General features: G+C 41.6%; 2 protein-coding genes and 1 long non-coding RNA gene across 34 annotated transcripts in view; 2 read left to right on the top strand and 1 right to left on the bottom strand.

Moving 5' to 3' along the window:
* Art3 (ADP-ribosyltransferase 3) overlaps positions 1-574 on the top strand; it is an 82,830-nt gene extending 82,256 nt beyond the window's left edge. For 25 of the 26 annotated variants that reach the window (XM_011249389.3, XM_006534707.3, XM_006534708.3 and 22 more), the window contains one exon: positions 188-574. In XM_011249389.3, coding sequence (XP_011247691.1) covers positions 188-312 — 125 coding nt within the window. In that variant the 3' untranslated portion in view covers positions 313-574. The remainder of the gene's footprint in view (positions 1-187) is intronic. The other variant, XM_006534720.4, reaches the window with a different exon arrangement.
* Positions 575-1,485: 911 nt separating this feature from the next.
* On the bottom strand, positions 1,486-21,205 carry Nup54 (nucleoporin 54). 7 transcript variants are annotated; one of them, NM_001359995.1, is made up of 13 exons: positions 20,950-21,145; positions 20,168-20,329; positions 16,985-17,068; positions 16,747-16,899; positions 14,046-14,272; positions 11,569-11,756; positions 10,220-10,416; positions 8,923-8,977; positions 8,428-8,521; positions 5,463-5,570; positions 3,727-3,846; positions 3,399-3,509; positions 1,486-2,284 (listed from the first exon to the last, which is right to left on the bottom strand). In NM_001359995.1, exons 1-13 carry the CDS (start codon positions 21,014-21,016, stop codon positions 2,156-2,158), a joined length of 1,695 nt encoding a protein of 564 aa, NP_001346924.1. In that variant the 5' UTR covers positions 21,017-21,145; the 3' UTR covers positions 1,486-2,155. The 7 variants fall into 7 exon arrangements, 6 of the variants coding, with proteins under 6 accessions (NP_001346924.1, NP_899248.1, XP_030110391.1 ...); XM_030254531.1 differs by lacking the exon at positions 20,950-21,145 and adding an exon at positions 20,458-20,611 and having other exon boundaries at positions 1,491-2,284; NM_183392.2 differs by lacking the exon at positions 20,168-20,329.
* On the top strand, positions 20,557-22,015 carry Gm42114. Its single transcript, XR_880431.3, has 2 exons — positions 20,557-20,928; positions 21,539-22,015. It is a non-coding gene; the product is annotated as a predicted gene, 42114 (long non-coding RNA).
* Positions 22,016-22,823: the final 808 nt, after the last annotated feature.

Here is a 22,823-nt window from a genome sequence, read left to right on the forward strand (position 1 = left end):
TGAGCCCCTGAGACACCTGGAAGCATGAAGCCGCATGTGTGTGTGCCGAGTGCCTGGCTGGGTGCATCTCAGGAGGCTCCTCCCCCAGGCTGCTGCTGCTGCTCACACCACTGCACTGCCTGCTCCAGGGGCAGGATACCCAATACAGACCAGAGTGATGTGCCCATGTCTGTGTTCTTTTCAACAGCTCCAGGTCTGGTTCCAGGTCCGAAATCCCATCCCTCTGCATCCTCTGGCAATACGCTCCTTCCATCAGTCATGGCATCCACCATTTTACTCGTTGCTTCTGCTGTAAACTTCATCGAGCTATAGCTTGAAACGCTATCTTAATCTTTATCTGAAAGACTGCTATGGGGATCCCACAGGAAGTCAAGAGAAAAAAATGTAGTTTTCCTTGGACAGACTTGACTGTATAAAAGAACTGTATATTTGTTCCTCATTTTACAATTTAAAAAGCTGGTCCAGATAGTATCATAGAATTAACTTTTCATTTCTGTATTAATTTTAGGACTGCAAAAATCCCAAAGCTATATACTTTTTGATCGGATTCAATAAAAACTTTAAGTTTACTAAATGTTTTCCTGTTGTTTCCAAATATTAAAAGTCTATTACTAATGTTAGTGATTAACATGAATTTACTGCCAGAATCAACAGGTGAAGAATCAGACTTCAAATAAAGGGGTAGACAGGGCAAGAAACAGCGAGCTCCTGAGATGGTCCCACTTGCTTCAGGAAAGCTGTTACTTTCCTTCAGTGCGTTTCTGTCTTCTGTCTTCCCTCCTCATCAAATGAACTGGGCAGGACCAGCCACCCCTCCATTATACTAGCCATATCTAAAGGTGATACCCGAGTGGGAAGATGAGCTCCCGCATCAGCCACCGGCCCTGAGTAAGCGCTCAGCTGTCTACAGAAGGTGAGCAGAGTATCAGAAACGCCTTTCTGCACTTGCACTTGGCTCCAAAGAAGACAACAGGCCTATCTTCTGAGCCAAACTCATGCAAAGAAAAAAAGCCACTGGGATACAGCAAGCAGGGAAGAAAGATTGAAAACAAGAACAAAAGCAAAACCCAGGGAGAGCCATGCCATTCCTAGCAGTTGTATCGTCTCTATTCTTTACAAAGTAACCTCTTCTGCTTCAAGGTCTACACATACAGCACTCCCGGCTCCATCCTCTCGTTAATACAGCAGGATGCACAGCGCTCTCATTAACAGCCCTCAGTGTAAGCCAAAGTCACACAGAGCACAAACATAACCACAGCGTTTGGAGAGGAGCCCACAAGCCGAAGCCCAGGTACATTTTGCAGTCAGAAGTTGTATGTAAAACTGGCACTGTGGGAGAATCTCATGATGCTGTAGGACTTGGCCAGTGTTTTCAGATGCTAAGAAATGGGGGAAGTCTTCACTCTAGACGACAACTTCCATTTCTTAACCCCTAGTCAAAATATGTCAGCACTGACAAGTCTTTAAATAAAACACCAGACAGAATTACATAAAATTACAAATTAACAATTTATTTTAAGGATTTCATTTTTAGAAATAAAAAAACAAAACAAAACAAAACAGCTTGCAAAAGTGGTGATTTTGTCATATCCTAACCGGTTAGGTATTTTCTGTAAGTTCTAAATAAGTAAAATAATATAAAAATATATTTTCAAGTCTTTCTAGAACAAAAGGAAAACCACACAAATCATTAAATACTTTGGGATTTTCTTTACTCTCCACAGCTGATTTCACAGATATAAAAGCTGAAATGCATTTATACCCTGAAGCACAGCCTCCAACAGGCATGGAATCCCAGTTTGTTGTGTCATGTAGGAAGTAGCTCTGTGGCGCTCTGTGCTATGGAGAGGAGAACGGAGAATAACCATCAGGCTCCGTGACTACGCTTAACGCTGTTATAAAATGAACAACAGTGTATGCTTTGGGTAACACTTCTTTAAAAGTAAATACAGCTTTTAGATATAAACTTTTCAAAGATTCTCTTTGAAGGGCTTTGTGGTGACCATTTCAGATTTAACGTACAGTAACCTCTGAGGATCGCAGACATCCCAGTGAGGAGAAGCATCCTTTTCCCCGGCCATGTGGTCATCGTGAAGAAGGCTCGATGTAGCAAGGAGACGCATTTTATCAATCTCTGCAACAAGTCTGTAAACGGTCAGCTAAAGACACCGCCTCTGCTATGGATGGTCTCATTCAATCCATGTTCTACCAGTTTTATGTCTTCTAGGTCATCTTTTATGATGCTAATCAAGTGGCTAAGGCCTTCCTGTTGTTGTTTCAAATGCTAGAATGAATTAAGAAAAATAAAACAGTGTACTGTTCTGTTAAATTGCAAGCTACTCCCAATACAGGACTTAGGAACTGAAACGTGCACAGCGAGCCAGCTCTGTGCACCCCTACAAGACACACCCTGAAGCCAGGTAAACCCAACAAGTATAGATCAACAATACTGTCCAAACGCAATCTCTGTATTTTCACACAGAGCCTTGAACTCCTGGTCCTCCTGCCTCCCGAATGCTGAATTATGGGAGTACACTATCACTGATAATGTGGTGTGGGGGCTTGAATCCAGGCCTCCATAAATATTCTGCAAGCTTTCTACAAAGTGAGCCACAACCCTAGTCCCAGCTTCTCGATTTAATACACACACAGATTCTTCTGGATCAGTGCCACTGAGAGGATGTGGAGGAAGCCTGAGACTGACCATTACTGCCACTGCCTCCATCCTGGCACTCCCACTATCTAGACATTCCGGGGGATGCTCGGCTCCTTCCTGGAGTAACAATATACGGGCCACTTTTAGTGTACAGAGATGTTATGTACTTTCATGTCATTGGTCATCTGTCCCTGTGTCACAGGAAGGGGAATCATACAACACCTGTCCTTGTGTGACCGTGTACGTATTTCAACCCAAGTTGGTGCATATGTGAGGATTCCCTCCTCTTTAGGAGGGAGGACCACTCCACTGTGTGTATATGTACATAGGTGTGTAAATGTCTGTGCAGAGACCTGTTTGCAACTACTTGGGATGTATATATCCAGGAGAGCCGGGTGGACGTGGCGGCATGTACCTTGAATCTCAGCACTCAACTGCAGAGACAGACTGATCTTCGTGAGTTCAAGACCAACTTAGTCTTCATAGCATGTTCTAGGCCAACCAGAGCTACACAGTGAGAACTTGTCTCTCAAAAATAAGAAGTAAATCTGCCAGACATGGCAATTCTACTTTTAATTTTTTGAGGAAGCAAGGTTTTTATACTTTTGTTACTTAGAGGTGCCTGTGGGTTGCAATCCCTCTCCATTCTCATGACCAGGAGAGTATTTCTGCTGGTGACCAGCAGCCATCCTGAGTGAGTTACAGAGTTACATCGGCTACAGAGTTGCAAACTGACACTCACCTGCTTGATTTCTCGTAACAGGTCTGCATCTATGTAGTACTTTTCTTCAGATTTCACGGCTCCAAAATGATTCTGCATCCTGATCTGGGACATCAGCTCATTCAGCCGACCCTAGCAGTGAGCCAGAGACAAACCGTTAACAATCCCAGCTAGGGGCAATCCCAGCTAAAGACAACTCTTCTGACTCATCTGTTCAAACTCCCAGCTCTTTGATTTGAAGCTTTAGTACAAGCTAAGCAAACCATGACAGAATTTATTCCTGTGTGATGGGACAACTGTACTGACCACCTTGAACCACCTCTGGCTGGACAGACTTAGAAGTGCTTACTTTGAACTGAGTGGGCGCATTCAGTTCCCCTTGAATAGTATCTAGCTGAACCCGCAACTGCTCTTCATCAGCCTGGATCGCATAGCCACTCTTCCTCTGGATTTCCTGTTTGATTAGGACCTATAGAAGACAGATACCAGTACTGTCTAGTAGAACATTAAAAACAAAAGCCATTATGGACTTGCTGTTAAAAACCATCTTGAAACTAATTCAGGGTGCTTTGAAATAAATCCTAGCACTTGGGCGGCTAAGGTAGGAGGACCACCAATCTGAGGCTAGCCTGAGGGACAAGGAGAGTTCCAGGCTAGTCTATGCTGCAGAACTGAGACCCTGCCTCCAACAAACAATAAAAACCCAAATCATTTTTTTTTTTTAAAATCCAAGTGCTTTATGTTTCCTCTTGAATAAAGCGCCTTTACATGTATGCCTACATTCCAATTAGATTTTCATGTCATAGAAAATATTTTTGTATAAAACACATAGTAACAACCTAAAAAAAAAAATCAATGCTATTTATAAATTTACCTTTTTGAACCCAAATACTGAAAAAGATTAAAAAAATATATATATTTGTTTTGAGACAAGGTCTCAAGTAACCCAAGGTGGCCTCCAGCCTGATTTGTGGATGGCCTGACCCTCCTGCCCATCTCCAGTGATAGCGTCATAGGAATGCTACAACATCTAGACTTCGTCACTTTCAATGTAAAATTTCTAGCTTTCCAGTCACATGAGCATCTCTCCATGTTACTATGCACCAAGCACTGGTAGAAGGCTGCCAACAGATGTGGGCTAAACAGGCGAGCGGCTCCTGAGAGGCATGGGGATTCTCTGTAGGATGATAAAAACATCCTAAACTGTCAGACTCATGGACGATATAACCTTTAAGTGGGTTAAATATATGGTATGTGAATTACATCTCAATGAAATTGTTCAAAGAGGGAAAAAAGGAAGCCATCAATATATTTCCTCAGAAAGATTAAAGTAAGAAAAATTGGCTTTTTATTAGTTAGATAAAATTCAATAATGAAATGAGGCGCTCCTGGGTTCTCCTTACCGTCTTTAGCAGCTCTTTTTCCTGTTTTTGGAATAGTTAGCAATTTCTTCAATTTGACATACATTACTTTTGGTAATTTTTATTTGCTATTTTAATCACCTATCTTTCCTAGGTTCCAAATCTGAAAAATGCATACCATCTTTTATCACTCAGGCCTCTGTGTATTTAGGTCAACGCTTCTCACTGACTTTGGCTCTCTCTCTGAGATGATTACTATTTTGGTAGTCTTCCACAGAAGCAGCTTTCAGTCTTTCCCACTGCCTTCTGAGCCTATCACTGGCTCCCACCCTCTCTGGTTTCAAGCTTCTCTGAATTTTATTTGGCTTTGCGTGTGTCTCTTCAAATCTGATGTAGCACTTGTTTTCTTGACAATTCATGATTTCAGGTTGTTATTTCCTTCTACCTGTTAAAACTGGTAACTGGTTTTAATCATTAATACACAGTCCCATGCCCTTTCCTGGCAATCAAAAATGTCCTCTACTTTCTGAAACCAGGAATGGGTAATTTTCTACTTTTTCTTGTACCCTGTCAGTAAGACGGGAACTTTAGAATACTTTTCTCTCACCTCCCACCAAATGATCTTTTCCCCAATTTTTCGGTCTTTTTCCTACTTTACAAAACTCCTTATTTGGCCTATATTACCCTAAACATCTTACAAACATTGGGGGAATCCTGTTATAACCTGTAAGGTCCTGTGGGAGAGCTCCATCAGTTTCCTCTTGTATTGTGCTATTTTGGCCATAGTCGTAGTTTGATTTTTTTGCAGTTCACTAATATCTTCAGATATGATCTGTTGAAAGAAATATAGGATACAACACTATTTAACAGACACACCCACATGTCCATGCCCAATCCCGAGATAGCCTTTCGATCCATCTCTATTTAATAGGCACACCCACATGTCCAAGCCTAATTCCAAGATAACCTTGAGATCCATCTCTCAAAATACAACCATCTTTAATTCTGCATTTTATTATTTTTAAAATTCTTTCTCTTTGTACATGTGTGTAGGTGCACTAGAGTCCAGAGAGGATTCTAGTTCCCCTAGAGGTTGCGTCATGGGCAGGAGTCAGCTGCCTCCTCTGTGGCAGTGCGTGCTCTTAACTGCTGAGCCTTATTTAGCCCCGTAATTCTGGACGTTTCCTTCTCTTACATATCTAAATATCTAAATAAATAAATAAAAAATAAAAGTTTTTTATTCAAAGATTTCTTTAGAGCTATAAGATATTAGTGATGAGGCAACATACTGTAAAAAACAATAGCATTTTAGAAATAAGGGACTTTGAGTACTATTTGGGGATAGAACCAATAACCAGGTCTGAATGGAAAAAGTTCAGGTCTGAGGGGCAAAGGGAATGATAAAGTCCTAAAAGTGAAGACATTTTCTTGTCTCTGGTGACGGCTTTCTGTCTGGCCTAAAATCCTCCTTACTTCACCCTGTGCTTGCTTGCTTGCTTGCTTGCTTTCTTTCTCTTTCTTTCTTTCTTTCTTTCTTTCTTTCTTTCTTTCTTTCTTTCTTTCTTTCTTTCTTTCTTTCTTTCTTTCTAAGTATGAGTAATTTTTTAAAGATTTATTTTATGTGTATGAGTACACACCAAAAGAGGGCATCAGATTCCATTACAGATGGTTGTGAGCCACCATATGGCTGTTTGAAATTGAACTCTGGACCTCTGGAAGATTAGTCAGTGCTCTTAACTGCTGAGCCATCTCTCCAGCCCTGCCCTATGCTATCTTAATCTTAGCAGGGTAGGTTTAACTTGAGTGTGCACATGAGTTTTCTTTGAGTACAATGCACATCCTTGTGTAGAAGCCAGAAGACCACCTTGGGTGTGGCCTGACTGGACAGTGAGCTCGGAGGCCTATCTCTGCCTCCCTAGCACTGAGACTACAGTATCATCACACCTGATGTTTTCACATGGTTCTGGGGACTGGAATCAGGCCACAATGCTCAGCACTTTAACAACAGCACTACTTCTCAGCAGGCTACAGTCTGTAAGGCGTTCCAATCAAGGTTAAGTCTATAGTTGTCCCTATCATAATTCATTTCTATGCCACTGGAGTGTTAAAAGACAGAACAGGGGCTGAAGAGATGCTCAGCGGTTAAGAACACTGACTGCTCTTCCAAAGGTCCTGAGTTCAAATCTCAGCAACCACATGGTGGCTCACAACCATCCATAATGAGATCTGATGCCCTCTTCTGGTGTGTCTGAAAACAGCTACAGTGTAATTACATATAATAATAAATAAATCTTTAAAAAAAAGACAGAACAAAGAAGTTGCACTAAGTATTTTAGTGTGCCCCCACGGTAGATCACCTTTTGGGGTGGGAGACTGGGATACATTGGGGAACTGAACCTAAGGCCCGGCACATGCAATACGAGCTATGTCCGTCAGCCCCCTTTTACTTTTTATTTTGAGACAAGATCTCACTACACAGGCCAAGTTGACCTTGAACTTAAACTCACGGGCCATTGTGGCCTTGAACTTTCAATCCTCCTGCCTATGACTCCCAAGTAACTGAGATTACAGGCCTGTACCACCAGGCATGGCTTCATTACTCTTTAATGAAACACCAAGACATTATGAAGAAACAAAGGACAAAATTAGGTTGCTGTGTTCATCATCTGGGAATCAGCCAGAATGTATGAGATTTTTTTTTTAAAGGAATATCATAAAACTAGTTTAAAGGGCACAGACAGCCTCAATGTCATGCATGGATGAAATGACTTAAGATTCAAGTCTCACCAGGTGTAATGACGTTAGAACCCCAGCACCTGGGAGACGGAAGCAGGGGAATCAGAAGCTGAAGGACTCACTGTGAAGCTACACATGATCCTCATGAATTCAGTGTCCACAGCTTAAAGGGTCTAGGAAGTGTCATAAGAGAAACTATACTGGAAGTTCTGGACAAAGAAATGCTGAGAAGGAATAATAATTATGTGTAAATATTGGTTGGGTGTTCCTGGAAGCACAGTGGCTACACAAACCAATGCAGATCAGTGTAAAAGGAGGCACTGCATTCACACAACTGCCTTCACACAACTGCCTGACAATTCAACCATCGATTTCTAAACAGTAAGCTTGCTCCTCTGCCTTATGAAATCGGAATGACATGTAAAAGAATATGGCGGCAAGCCCACAGTCAGAACACTGCAGTGCATTAGGTCTTGTTTGATTTTAGAAGTTAATCAAGGTTGGGTCTACTAAGTAGTTAGATAAAAAACAAAGGTGACCTGGAATGAATCTAAGCTATAAATCTAAGCTCCTAAGATATGTCAAATCAAATTTCTGGGGCTGGAGAGTTAGTTCAGATGTTAAGAGCACTGGCAGTTCTTCCAAAGGACTAAGGTTCAATTCCACACTCACACCCAGATTTAATTCCAGTTCCACGGTATCTGATACACTCTTATGTCTACCAAGGGTACTGCACAATAGGCGGTGTATAGACATCTATGTAGGTAAAACCATACACATAAATTAAAAACAAAAGGTGTGTATGTGGGCTGGAGGATGGCACCACCATAAAGAAGGCAGACGCACAGAGCTGCCACCTGCAGCGGACAAGCTCCCTACACACCATAAAAATCTCTCTCTGATTCTCTTTTCTTTTCCACCCTCAAGACAGAGAACAAAAAGTGAACTCTTACATCTAGTCTGGTCTGATGCTGCTTAGTCATCTGATCTTGAACCTTCAGTCTTCGAAGCAATTCTTTGAAACCCACCATTGGTACAGGAATTAACCTGAAATACAAGGTCACTTTTCAGAATGCATTACTAAAGCCAACAAGATGTATTTCATAAGAGACTTCATGCAGGTTTGCCATGAATTCCTAAACCCATAGCACTGAGATCTATAGCTACCACATTATTTTATTCAGCCCCCTATTGATGAAGGAGGAAATACAGTTCTGTCAAAAACTTGCATTATAAATGCAAATGTAGCAGGTGACTAGAATTCAGATCTCTCTCCATCCCTACTTAGTTTCACCTCCCAGCATGCTGCCTTACCATGGTAGAACTGTTTTTAAAAAGCCGAGAAAATGACTCTCTCCGAATGCAAGAATACAACCGACAGCCCACACGTGTCCCTCCTTTCTGGTAAGCATCAGTTTGTACATAAAATAAAATGGTGCTACACTTACTTTTCAGAGTCTGGGTTATCCACCTTGGCCTGTTCCCAAATAATAGGATCAACACCTACCAGGAACAGAAATATTCTTTAGAACACATAATTTTCTGTGTTTATATTGCTATGAGAAATGCTTTCTTAAAATTTGACACTGAGTTCAGAAGCTGTATAAGGAATTACTTTTAAAAAAAATCATTGCAAGAATTTTATAAGTTCTGATAGAAAGGAAGTATCTGCAACAGACAGTGGAATTAATACCTTTGGGACCCGCACACACAAAGCCACAACAAATTACGCAGGAAAGGAGCACATGACAGAAAAAGGCTATTCACAAACAAGAGTGAGAAGATATTCAACCTGGTCACCAGGAAAAATCAGACTAAATATTAACTCTTTCACTACTATGTTGCTGGGACGAAGAGGAAGAGAGAAAGAAGCCATACCTCACACTTACAAATATACTGGTAGAAAGTAACAAACATAAGAGTAGTTCACATCTCACTGTCAGGATTTCATTCTAGTGAACTTTGTGGTGTGGGAGGAGGGGCGGCATTACCATGTTGCCTAGGCTGGCCCTCAATTCACTATGCAGTCTAGCCTGTGACCTCAAACTCCTGATCTTTTGCATTCCTTCTCCCAAAGAGTACAGTTAAGAGCCCCATTCCCAGCTACCATAGAGCTTACTCTAAAACACTACCTGCCCACGTGTCCTAGGAGGAACTTCCGTGGATACTAACTACTGCTTAGTTTGGAATGATGAATGCACAGAAATAATATTGAATTTAAGTAAAGTATATATGACTACTATAGTGTTTACAATAACATTTATCTTAATATACTAACATGAAAAATACTAGGAAATTCTGCATCTAAAAGGCAGGCAGCAGCAATGTATAGTGCAGAATCCTTTTTCTATTACATGTACACAGGCTTACATGTAAAATCACAGGCCCTGATCAGCAGAGTCCAGTGCTGGAGGAAGGGAGATGATCTAGAATGATCAGTCTACTTACGATGTCTAAACTTCTTTTTTTTTTTTAAAGTGCAAACACATTTAAGTTTCACTTAAATGCTCAGTTAAAACGAAGATTAAAAAAAAACCCTAAAACATTTCAAGTGATTTACCTATCGGTAGATGGTTTATTATTCTTATTACTCCCTAAAATTTCTAATAAACATATATATTAGCTATATAATTTAAAATTACACCTGACTAAAACATAAACATTCCTGAACACATTCTAAATAAGCAGACTCGTGATAAGCTTGCGGACGATCACCGAGCAGCCCTGGCTGCAGCGCATGCCCACCTGCGGGAGGGTTTTGTAAGAGCTGCTTGATCTGAGCGGGAGACAGCTCTGTCCTGGTCATAGAAAGGGTCACCCCAAGCTGCTGCAGCTGGGCTTTAATGTTGGCTTGCTCAAAGTGGGCATACAGTGTTGTCGCTGGAACTCTTCTCGAGGTGCCATTTGGAGAACGCTCAACAACATAAATGACAACTTCCGTCCTGCAGGAAAACAACAGATTCATAACAAAATGACTACATGACACACAGCCATAAACACCAACACAGCTTACGGTTTCAAAGCACTGCTGGCTGAAGGTGGAAATGGATGTTTATAAGAGGAAAGTTGTTTTTTTTTTAAAATCTTGAAAGTAACCTTACAAAGGTTAGGCACACTTGTAAATCAACTTAAATGACAAAAGCCAAAATGAGGTAGGTAAGTAAGAATATATTTTTTGAAAAGATTTGCTCAGCACTATAGCTCTCTATCAAAAGCTTACGTTCCATCCCCCCTCCATCCCTAGAACTATTTACTCTCATGGCTTTGCCAATAGCTTATGGGCTGCCTGCTGCAACCAAGACCCAGGAAGAAACCCGAGTCAGTCACTGGGCATTACAAACAATAACAATATCAGTCATTTAACCGTAATAATACAAAAGTAAGTAAGTATATTGCAACCAGGAATAAAATGGCAGAAAGGCCTGGGAACTGGAGCAATCACAGGGTCGGTCCATGAATGAGCAGAGTAATCAAGCCAGACCTGGTTACACTGTTCTAACTCCTGCATGGAGAAAAGGCAGGAGGTACATTCCAAGTGTTAGGCTAGCCTGGGCTACAGAGTGCATTTCTAGAGAACAAGCACCAAACAAGAAGACTGTCTTAAACCCACCAAAACCAACAGCAACAAAAACTAAACCAAAACCCAGAGTCAGTTTTTAAAAGGTTCCAGCAACTCCTTTCTGCGGTCACCTGCATGCAGCCACAGCGCTCCCTGCTGCTCCTGCACAAACATCTAGCACCTGAGTTAAGAAATTCAAAATAAAGGGGAAAACCTCTTTAAACAGTTCTATAGGGTTGGAGATGGCTCAGCGGTTAAGAACACTGACTGCTCTACCAGAGGTCCTGAGTTCAGTTCCCAGCAGCCACATGGTGGCTCACAACCATCTGTAATTGGATCTGATGCCCTCTTCTGGTGTGTCTGAAGACAGTGTATTCATATACATACAATAAATAAGTCTTTTTTTAAAAACCAAAAGAACAAAAAAACCAGTTCTCTAAATACACAATAATCACCACCTAACAGGACCACTCTGCTGAGATTTGTGTTTCACAACACAAAGCCCCCAGTGGAACAACCCATATTCTGTACTTACTGATCATCCGGCAACGTCTTAATGCCCTCCACATTGACCGTAAGGGTCTGGTTTCCTCCCAAAACTTTATGCAATGATTCTACCAATTGCTGTTGCTGGCTTCTAATATCTGTTTCTTTTTTGTTGAAAATTAAAACTACTAGTCCATCTTCATCTTTATTATTGGGCATACAACTATAGCCTACAGCCTGTGAAGTAAACAACACAAATATCAACAGTATATACAGGTATTATAACAACGTTTAATAGATAGCTTAGCATCTGCTAAAATGATCTAAATGATAACGAAGGGAATTATTCTCCCATCATTCTATGCCTGAGGATATCCCATGCTATAGACAAAACCCAAAAGTAACATAAACAGAATGAAATTAAAATTCCCTCTCCAACTAAAGAATTTTCTCTGATTTTGATAATCATGTATTTTGGGGGGTATTTCTGATATACTGAAACAACTCTGTCATGAATACAACTGCAGAAGTGATGGCCCAAGGGTACTTACTTCACTAGAGATCTGACTCATGAGTCTTGAACTAAATTTTAAAGAAACAATTTACAAATAATATATGTTCAATGTACAATGACACTGTCAAGTTACTAATGATATAAAGAAGGACTATTATATTATGATTTCATGTAGTAAAACTTGATGAAACAGGTATTAAATGAGTAAGACTACATAAAATTAAATATGAAGAATTACACACTGCTAAAAGTAGCTTATATAAAGGAGCTTTTTATTCTTTGTTACTGCATATATGCAACTTTAAAAAAAATGTGTCATTCTAATTTATTTATTTATAATGTATACAGTGTTCTGCCTGCATTTATGTCTGCAAGCCAGGAGAGGGCACCGGACCTCATTACAGATGGTTGTGAGCCACCATATGGTTGCTGGGAATCGAACTGAGGACCTCTGGAAGAACAACCAGTGCTTTTAACCTCTGAGCCATCTCTCCAGCCCCTGTATACACAACTTTTAAAGAAGTATTTAAGTTCATTCATTCATACATTTTACTATGCATATTACATAGCAACCTTTCAGAAAATATAAAACATTTAAACGGATACTTCAACCTACATTTACTACTTACTGTATATCTTATTGCTAAACAATGACATTAAGATTTTCAAGTAACACTCAGATGATACAGAAATTAAATATCCCTAATGTGTAAAGCTAAACTACAAAGTGCTCCAAATTCTGAAACTTTCTGATATCAATATGATGCTCCAGGTAAGAAACATTCTACACTTGACCTTGGGTCACAGCACATAAGCACAGGAAAAATAAAATTACTGTTAGGCTGCATATACATGTAAATTAATTTCCTGCTTAGATGAGTCCTGTTCTCAGGATATCTCGTATACCTAAATATTCCAAAATCTGAAAAATCTAAAATCTGCAGCACTTCTCTGGTCTTGAGGTGTGAGAGTGAAGTTCAGTGGCAGAATATGTGACTAACATACATGAGGCTCTGGGTTTGACTCCCAAGCACAACCCCCACGCCCAAAATAAAAAATAAAGAAGCAGGGTGAACTATAAACCTGATTGTAATATACTGACTTGCTATGGTAAGTGCATTCCCCGCTGACTGTGGTGGCGTAGCCCTACAACCAAGCCCCACACTCAGAAGAGGTTGACGTAGGATGATCGTGAGTTTGAGGCCAGCCTTGGCTACATAGTGCATTCAAGGTCAGCTTGGACCTAATACAGCAAGATCCTGGGGCAGGGGGAGAACCTCATATTCAAAAAAGCCAAGAAAGAAAAATTAAACAGTCAAGTAAAGCAGGCTACTTTACTGACGTGACATTTCAGTAAGATGGTTGTTTGTACACAATGAGGAGGCAGAACAAAGGAAAAAGCCATTACTGTCTTATAGTGACAGTCACAGGGCTTACACCACCACCCCCCCCCCCGCCCCCCAGTGTTAATGAACACAGCCTAAGTCTAGTGACCTTTTCAGAATGTCACAAGCAGAACATTAAGGGGGCACATCATGGCACACACGTGGCAGTCAGAGGACTTCAGGACTCAGTCTCCTCCTACCAGGTGGTTTGAGTGTCAAACTGAGGCCACCAGGGTTGGTCACATGCACCTTCACTCACTGAGTCACTTTTTGGGCCCTGAGTTTTTGAGGCAGGGTCTAATGTATCCTGGGCTGGTTTCTGACTTGCTCTGTAGCTGAACACGACTGACTTCTGTCCTCTGTCCACCCCTGAGAGCTGAGATTCAGATGTGCAACACAGAGCCAGATCACCATGCCAACAGCTTCTTCCTCAGTCCTCAGAATCATACACAATTCGTTTTCGAAAGTCACTTTTAACTGTATACATTTTTATAATTTTAAAATAAAAATCACACCATTCTCAAGAAATACTAAAAAAACAAGAAACGACTATTTAATGTCAATTTAATCTAAAAGTTAGTATCTTATATTCACTCTTTAAATGACGATCAAAGACACATCTGATACCTTAAACCGGCAAAAGGGATTCTCCTGGGTAAACTCCACTGGAGGAATGTTATTATTGAAATATCCTTTTCCTGTTCCCCAGAAGGCCTGCAACTGGTTCCACTTTGCCAAGATGGCGTCTCTCTCATCCCCCAGTAGCGTTGGAGCAGAAAGTGCGCTGGCAGTGTTGATGAGCTGGGTAGACTGTGCAGGAGCCTGGGTCGGCTGACTGAAGAGACCACCTAAAGCTTCAGCAGGAAAAACAAACAAACAAGCCCAGGAAACTTAGACCCACGGTATGGTAAGCAAAATACGCCCCTCCCAGCTGTCGGTATTGCAACTTACAGAATGGGTTTCTATATTATCTTACATATGGGCGAGACTGTAGCCAGGTCAGAACAGAAGGAAAGCAACAAGCATTGGCAGTCCAGAAAGCCTCTGAGGAAGTCAGAGACCAGCCTGGAAATGGCTGAAAGGCAGGTGAAATGTTCTCAAGTGCAGTGGACCCCTCTGAGTACAGGGATGAGTGCATGGCTAATACAGATGCTACAATAACCCAAACTGGTAGCATAGTTATAAAAAAAAGGTCAGACTGATGAAATATGGCCAGAGCCAGCAGACACAGAGACCAAGTGCTTCAGAGACAGTGCAGTCGACAGCATCTCAGACAAGCAGGGCTTTAAAATAAAATAGTGCTGCAATCCAAATTTCCTCTTCAAATTGTATCTGAGAGGGTTAAACAGAAAACGGCATGTTCAACCATGTGTGGTATCTTACACTTGTAATGCTAGCTAGCACTTGAAAACAGGTAGTATGATTGCCAGAGTTTATGGCCAACCTGGGCTACATAGTGATTCCAGGCCAACCTAGGCTATAGAATAAGACCCTGTCTCAAAAAGGAAAAAGAAAAGAAAAGAGCAAAGGGAAAACACTGTGTCCAGGGAATAACCAGGGTCTCAGCTACGACAGAAGTCAAGGGTGTTTGGTGAAGAGCAAAGATGCAGAGGCACTTACTGAAATAGATTAGAAGAATCAGGAAACAATCTAACAGCTAGCAAACATCAGCCTACAACTAGAATTTAGAAATCAGTCCGGACCTGTCAACAAGGATCATAAATGTAAAGGAACAGTCTCCATGTCTGCAGTTAAGGTGTGAACAGGCTGAGGAGGGTGGCTCAGTGATCAGGTGCTGCTACAGACCCGAGGACACAAGCACGGGCAGCAGCACACACTGGGCCCATGGTGCCGGGAGGGGGGCTGGGGAGCCCCAGGAACCAGCTGGCCAGTGGTCTAACCAATTCACCAGGCTGCAGCTCCAGTGACTCGCTCTCAAAAACCAGTCAAGACTGATTAAGGAAGACCTCCACATGGGCACACACTCACACACATAAAATTTGGCGAGTGACATTCTGTGACAATGAGAAGCTTCTGTAAAGCAAAAATAATGACAAGAGTGAAGACAACCTACAGAAAAGGAGAAAATCCTTGGTAGCAACTGACCCAATAAAGTAGTCACATTTAAGATATTACAAACTCCTAACATTAAAATAAAAATCAAGCAAATAATCCAATCAAAACTGAACTAAACCCGACAGTTCGCAGCAGCTGAGAGTGCTTGCTGCTCTTCCAGAAGGCCCAGGTCTGACTCACAGCGAGCCAAGCACATCACAAACAAAACTGAAATGCCTGACAGCCTAACTCTAAAAAACAGGACCCAAAAGGCTGAGTCTGATGAAGCAAGATTTTAACGATGCACTCCTAGGAACAAAGGGTTGGAGAGACAAGCCCTTATTTTGGGGGGGGGGGGGGGGAGAACGGGACCCAGAGGGCTGATTGTATTTCCAACATTAAAAAAAAAAAAAAAGAAAAAAAATCAAAACACACAGGTGAGGTAAAGTTCCTTACAAATGAATTCAACAAACGAATGAAAAAATCTACATGAACAACACTACTTCTTAATCTGTAATAAATTAACTCATCTAAGTAATGATTACCAATGGCTGCTAGCATCATTACAAAACCACATATTTAGATATTATACATTGCATGATAAAGGATATTCTATGACACAGTCTTAAAAATAAAATACTGAACTATCCCCAACAATTAGGAGATACAGATGACAAAGATTATGTTAACTATACAAGAATGACTTCAGTAAAGTACAAATAGAAAACCTGAAAGACAAAGATCTGACTTCATCTGTGAATTAATGATATAAAAGGAGCCTGCAGAGATCTAAGAATGGCAAAATGATCTGTTCAGTTCACACTCGTGACGTTCACACTCATGATGTTCACACTTGTAAACAGCAGAACTACAAAGGAAGGGAAGAGGCTGTGAAAGCCGGGACACAGCTCGTCCCATGGATCAGTGCTATAAGGGAAGATATGGAGTGTGCTCAGGTTCTGCCTCAACATGACAAGGGTGAGCCCGTATGTATAATCTAGTAAACTATACCCCGACACAGAAATCACTACAGCTTTCATGGACTGACTTCAAACGTAGGGCCCTTACAGTCCCAATCATACCAGTCAGTCTTTTTCCTAATTCCAAGAATGCATAAATATTATGCATCTTGGAATAACTTTCTGGAATAAATATTATGCTTTCGGAACTCTTTGGGATACAGTTACAGTCCTTAAAACTAAGGCAATCTGTATCCGAAGCAACATTGCTGTTACTGCCACAATTTTATAGCTGAAGGTAAAATCCCACTTACAAGTCTGCTGCTGCTGCTGCTGCTGCTGGGTATTAAATCCTCCAAATCCAAGTCCGGTTCCCAAGCCAGTGCCTAAACCAGTGCCAGTTCCCGTCGTTGTGCCAAAACCAGTACCAAAGCCAAAACCTTTGTTCTGAGTGCCACCGAGAAGGCCTTTCAATGAGAAATCAGAATTGAGTAAGCTAAAAACATCAACCTGTGCCACATTTATGTCTTAGGACTTAGGATAACCTCTTACCTGTACTGCCTGTGTTTGTTGGGGCTGAAAAGCTGAAGGCAGAGCCTGCAGTTGTAGTTGTTGTTCCAAATCCTCCAAACCCACCTAATTAAAAACGGATAAAACGTAAGGGTCCTTTTGTGCACACAGCGGGGATTGCGTTTTCATTTCAAATTGTTTTGTAAGTAGTTGCTAAATATAAAGGACATATTGATCTAAATTTTTCTTTTCTTTTTTCAACATAGGTTAAAAAAATCCTAATTACTTACTAATCAGAAGGTCAATGCATTGCAAGAAATAAATGACCAAGTGCTTTAGACAGAAATAATACAACACAATACAAATCCCGTTAACTAAATGGGTAACGTGATTGAAAAAAAATTAGACTGTCCTAAGTCTAAAATGATATATATCCACTTTTAGACTAGCTATTACAAATTCAAGCGTCCATACAATTTTGACTAATAAATTAATGACTGTTTACTGACAGTGGAGCTGTTTAAAGTGAACCCCTTAACAAAGAGCATTCTCGAGAGTCCAGAAGGCTACTGTAGGTGTGAGAACGTCACCACTCCCCTCTCCCCTTCCCCAGCAAAAATAGGAAATCTAGATCCTTTGCATAAAACCTGTAGGGGTTTGCAGAGGTAGGGAGTGAACGAATGGCTGAGTAAGTCCTCTACCCTGAACTATGTCTATAGCTTACTCACAGTCTTTTCAAAATCTCCTAGTTCAACGTTGCTGTTTTACAACGAACTCAACTGTTTAAACAGTGCCAAGCATACGATGGCAGCAGATGGCTTGCTTTGCCAGCTCTCAACCGTAATTCTCGTGAGTTAAATTACATCTCCATTAGCTTTCATTAGGGATGCCCTTAGTCTGTGTGAAACAACTACTAAAGGAAACGTACCAAAACATACCAATATGTCTACCTCTATAAAATAAGAATGTCTTTTTTTTTTTTTTTTTTTTGAGACAGGGTTTCTCTGTGTACCCCTGCTGTCCTGGAACTCACTCTGTAGACCAGGCTGGCCTCGAACTCAGAAATCCACCTGCCTTTGCCTCCCGAAAGAATGTCTTTCTTGAAGGAAGGAAAAAAAAAAAAAATAAGTGGAGAAATGGCAAAGAAGGTAGCCTCAGCTACCATGGGCCTGCGTCACACTGTGGCAACCTGACAGGTTCTATTTTTAACTAAATCTATTTAAAAAAAAAAAAAAAGAAAATCAATCTTGGTATATCTTAACAATGTAAAAACAGAATGAAATGACAACCTAATTTAAAGTATTGGCAGCAGTTATCTAGTTATAAATATGCTGCCAAAAACTCTCAAAAAAAAAAAAAACACTTGAACTCTAAATGCTGAGTTACACTCCAAGTTTTCAGAGATTCTAACTTGAACCTCATATATTTCTTGTAATAAGAGAGCCTCTTCAAGATTGCAATGAGATGGATGTCTTGGTATACGCCTGCAATCTCATAGAGAGAGACACTAAGGCAGGCTTACAGTTTCTAAATGACCCTGAACTACACAGTGAGATGCCATTCTAAAGAAAAAGAAATGAATTAGCTTCAATCAATTTTGTGGCACTGGTATTAAATCCAGGACCTTGCTCATACAAGGCAGGCAAGTAGTCTACCACTACCCTGTACTCTTAGCAATACAATTCAGATTTTAAAAATTATTAAATAGGCAACTGAACACATGTTAATTTATAGATTCTATCAAAATACTGCCAGCCAAACATTTTGACATAACCTCTAAAATAAATACTGTCTATAGAGCCCTTTTAACTTCCTACTTTCAAATAATAACTATGTTATTCGAATTGGCTACACACTAAAAATGCTAGTCAGTATCTTGTCATGTTTCAGATTATCAAAAACACTCTTATTAGTAATAGTAGTCCTATATGGATACAAAAAATGTAATTTTTTAAAGCTCTCTCCTGAAGGCTGAGTTAATTAACATATTTGAAAATAGTCAAAACACACTTGTATTTGTACAATTCAAAGTAACAGCGACAACGCCAAATGGACATGAAATCAAGCAAATACAAACAGGTTTATTCGTTGCTGTTAAACTATATGGTTTGCTTTATTCTGAAACATAAATTTCAAAATAAGGTTTGTTTTGCCCAGTGCCAATTTTAAGCAAACTAGGAAAGGTAAACACCCCAGGGGTGGTGGGTGCGGCTTCTAATATTTCTTAATGAGTCCCTTTATCTTTGGAATTTCCAAGTATTTTTCACTATTTTTAACTGAGAGGATAAGGTGACATCAACAATGTAAAACCCAGTAAATGGACAAAATCCCCAACTTTCCCAGTAAGTTTAGAAGTAAGGCTTACCAAATGCATATAATTGGCACGGGCAGCAGTGGCTTGACGGAACATAAACTATGGACAGTACATTCATATACGAGCAGCTGAGGATGGAGAGTTTTCTAAGAGTCATACGGATGTCGAGCTCACATAAGCCTAACTTAAATTGGGTCGTACACATCCATTAATTTGTGTTCTGAAAAATTTCAGTGATCTTCAAACAAGCCACAGATTAAAAAAACCAAAAAACCAAAAACCTTCATCATCCTCTTTTTGAAAGTAAAAGATGCCGAGCCTACTTTTTAGAACTCAGTGTTAATTGGTAAATTAAAACTACTCATGGAAAATTTCCCAAAAACCCAGCAAAGAATCCGGGATTCTTTCTACAATTATATATAGAAATACATCCTAATATATTGAGTTAATGCTAGAAAAACATCGTTACAGTTTGAAAAACAAGACAGGTCGCTGCTGTTCGTATAAGACTTGTTTCTCTTGGAAACACAAGGACAATAAGATGAAATCCCAATGAAATATGTATTAAAAAATGAAAAATGACTGCAGGAGTCCAAGAATCCCAGGGAAACGCTTACCTTCTGCTAAAGCTAATGTTTTAAAAAATATTCGGTTCCCAACTTATCATTTGGAAGCTGTGCTCTGTATCATTAAATGAAAATCCAACCAAGGTGCATTCTAATTCTTTAAGGCTTTCCAAAACCCACATCTTTTAAAGCAGCCAAAACTTTAAATATATTTGATTTGATCTTAGGAAATAAACCCCTTTCTTTATTAGACAAGTGCCATTTCTTCCCCCAAACTCTAGGGACATCGGAACATTCTTGGACTCCAGCCCCCATACTCGTTACACACATGACCCCAGTATCTACCTGCACTCGCCAGACTGTTACCAAAATTGAACGGAGTCGCCGAGGTAGTAGAAACACCGAAATTCCCAATATTAAAGTTCACTGCAGGGTTAGCGGTTAATCCGAAACCCCCAAAATTAAACCCACCGGCGGTGGAGTTGGCAGTCTCAAGCCCACCAAATCCTGATAGTCGTGGAGGCAAGAGAAACAAAAATTTGAAAAGGTGAGAGGAGGGAAAGAGAAAAGGAGAAGAAAGAAAGGTAAGAATTACAAGAATCAGCAAGAGGTTTCACAGCGTGAACAAACCTGACCTGCACCGGATCAGGGGAAGAAAGCCAAGGTGCGGACAGACAGAAGGAGCGAAGGGCAGCACGGGCGGGGGCCGAGCATCCCCCCCCCCCGGGCTGGGGAGGGGACAGAGGGAGCTGCGGGCAGCCTGGCTCCAACTTTACCCGTCTGGACCTTGAGGCTGAGACGGACGAGGGGACGCGGGGTCCCGGGAAATGAGAGGGGCGTAGCCTCCGGCCTCTCCTGGGCGGACACCCCAATGGCGGGAAGCACCGCGGCGGCCGAGCCACGCGGGTTGAGCGTGCTGTGCGAGCCCCAGGCTGAGCCTGAGCAGCCCGCGGCCCTCCCACCGCCACCGCCGCCGCCACCACCGCCACCGCCCTCTCCAAATGACTCCAAGGTGTCCCGAGTGCCAGGGCAACCCCGGGACCCCCCAGCCGGACCGATCGGATCGAGGGGGCGGGCCCGAGGCTTTGGTTCCTTGGAGGAAGAAGGTAGGCCCAGGGCTGACTCACCCGCCGGTGCCGCGGTGGCTGTAGAGGTGCCCGAAGTGCCCGAAGGAGCCCCAAAATTGAAAGCCATGTCGCGGGAGCAGCACTTAGATGGCCCCGGGCTCGCGCGGCGCGACGCCCAGTGCCCTCCGCTCTTCTGTCCGGCTGGGAACCGTCAGGCGGTCCGTACCATTAGTTCCGCCTCCTTCCCGGTCTAAGCGGAGCAGGCAGGAACCAAGCAAGGATGGAGTGGGTGGGATGATCGAACGGGAACGCCTACCACCGATCACTTCCGGGGGTGTGTTTGTGGCTTTCACGTGGTGTGGGGCGTCACCACAAAGGGGAAGTGATGAGAAGTTGGACATGGGGTGTTGTATGGTGGCTCTCTGAAGCCACTTTAGAGAAGTGACAGTGTGCAGGGACCGCGTGAAAGTACTGCCCTTACCTCTGAGGAGCGGTCCTTCCCGGAGGAAAGGAGGTTTGAGTAGATAAAGCAGTTGAGAAAGAGGCATTCGAGAGTGATGGAAAGATGATGGCGATGGTGGTAACACGTGTGTTAGCTATGTGGAATGCACGCTAGTAATTGTTTTTGCATATTTTTTTAAACCCCCAGCTGCGTTTCAGACAGTTTACTACTATTGTCATTGACCAAGAAGAAGGGCTGACCTCGATGAAGCAAATGGGCCCACTAACTGGTAAAATCTGTGCCCTGCATCGCACTTCTGGGGAACATTTAATCCTCAACTACACAGAGAAGATTTCTGTCGTTGACTAATTGGCACAGACGAGACAGGAGGACTGAGGATTAGAGTTGCAAAGCAGCATCCCCAAAGTCACTTCGCTGGTTTTTCTCTACTTAGCCCCGATTCTTTTCTCCTTTTAAAAATATTTATTGTACATGGCACTGTGTTACATTAGGACATCTTGATACAAGTTTATGTTGTATTTTGAATATATATTCCTACTCCTAAATTTTCTGTCTTCTCCCTGTCTCTCCCATTAGTTCCCTAGTAATTTTACTTCATTTTCCATGTCATATGATTTATGTGTTTAATTAAACCTAGGAATCATAAATGAATTTTTTTCCTTCTGTGACTGGCTTAATTCACTTAATAATGTTTATCTCCAGTGATATTCAGTTTTGTGCAAATGACAACATAACTTCCTTCTTAGGGCTGAAAACTCTTTTGAGTATATACCATCCTCTGTTTCTGATCCATCCCTCTGTTGTTAGGCAACTAGGTTTGTTAACAATTGTGACTAATGCTTCAGTAGAGATTGATATACATCTATGTGATAGACTAACTTGGAGTCCTTATAGACATAGCTGGGTCATGTGGTAGATCTAATTTTAGTTTTCTCAGGAACCTCTTTGCCCCATTTTGTGTGTGTGTGAGAGAGAGAGAGAGAGCACATGCATGTGTGGGAAGAGTGTATACACACATATGTGCACACGTGCCTGAAGGCCAGAGATTGACATGGGTGTCTTCCTAATTTACTCTTAATTTCTAATACAAGGTCTCTCAATAAATCTAGATCTCATCGCTTATTTGGCAAGACTGTCCAGCCAGCAAGCCCCAGGGGACTCCTGATTCTGCCTGCCCAGTGTTATGGTTATACATGAATGCCACTGTGCTCAGCGTTTGTTTAATTTTAAATATGGGTGATGAAGATTAAACTCATATCCTCAAACATTAACAGCAAGCACTGTACTGACTGAGCAGTCTCTCTGGCCCCACCTTTTAAAAAAATTACCATTACATTCTGTTTCCCTGCCGGGCGTGGTGGCACACGCTTTTAATCCCAGCACTCGGGAGGCAGAGGCAGGCGGATTTCTGAGTTCCAGGCCAGCCTGGTCTACAAAGTGAGTTCCAGGACAGCCAGGGCTATACAGAGAA

Source organism: Mus musculus, chromosome 5 (assembly GCF_000001635.26).
Source record: "Mus musculus strain C57BL/6J chromosome 5, GRCm38.p6 C57BL/6J".
Taxonomy (NCBI): Eukaryota; Metazoa; Chordata; class Mammalia; order Rodentia; family Muridae; genus Mus; species Mus musculus.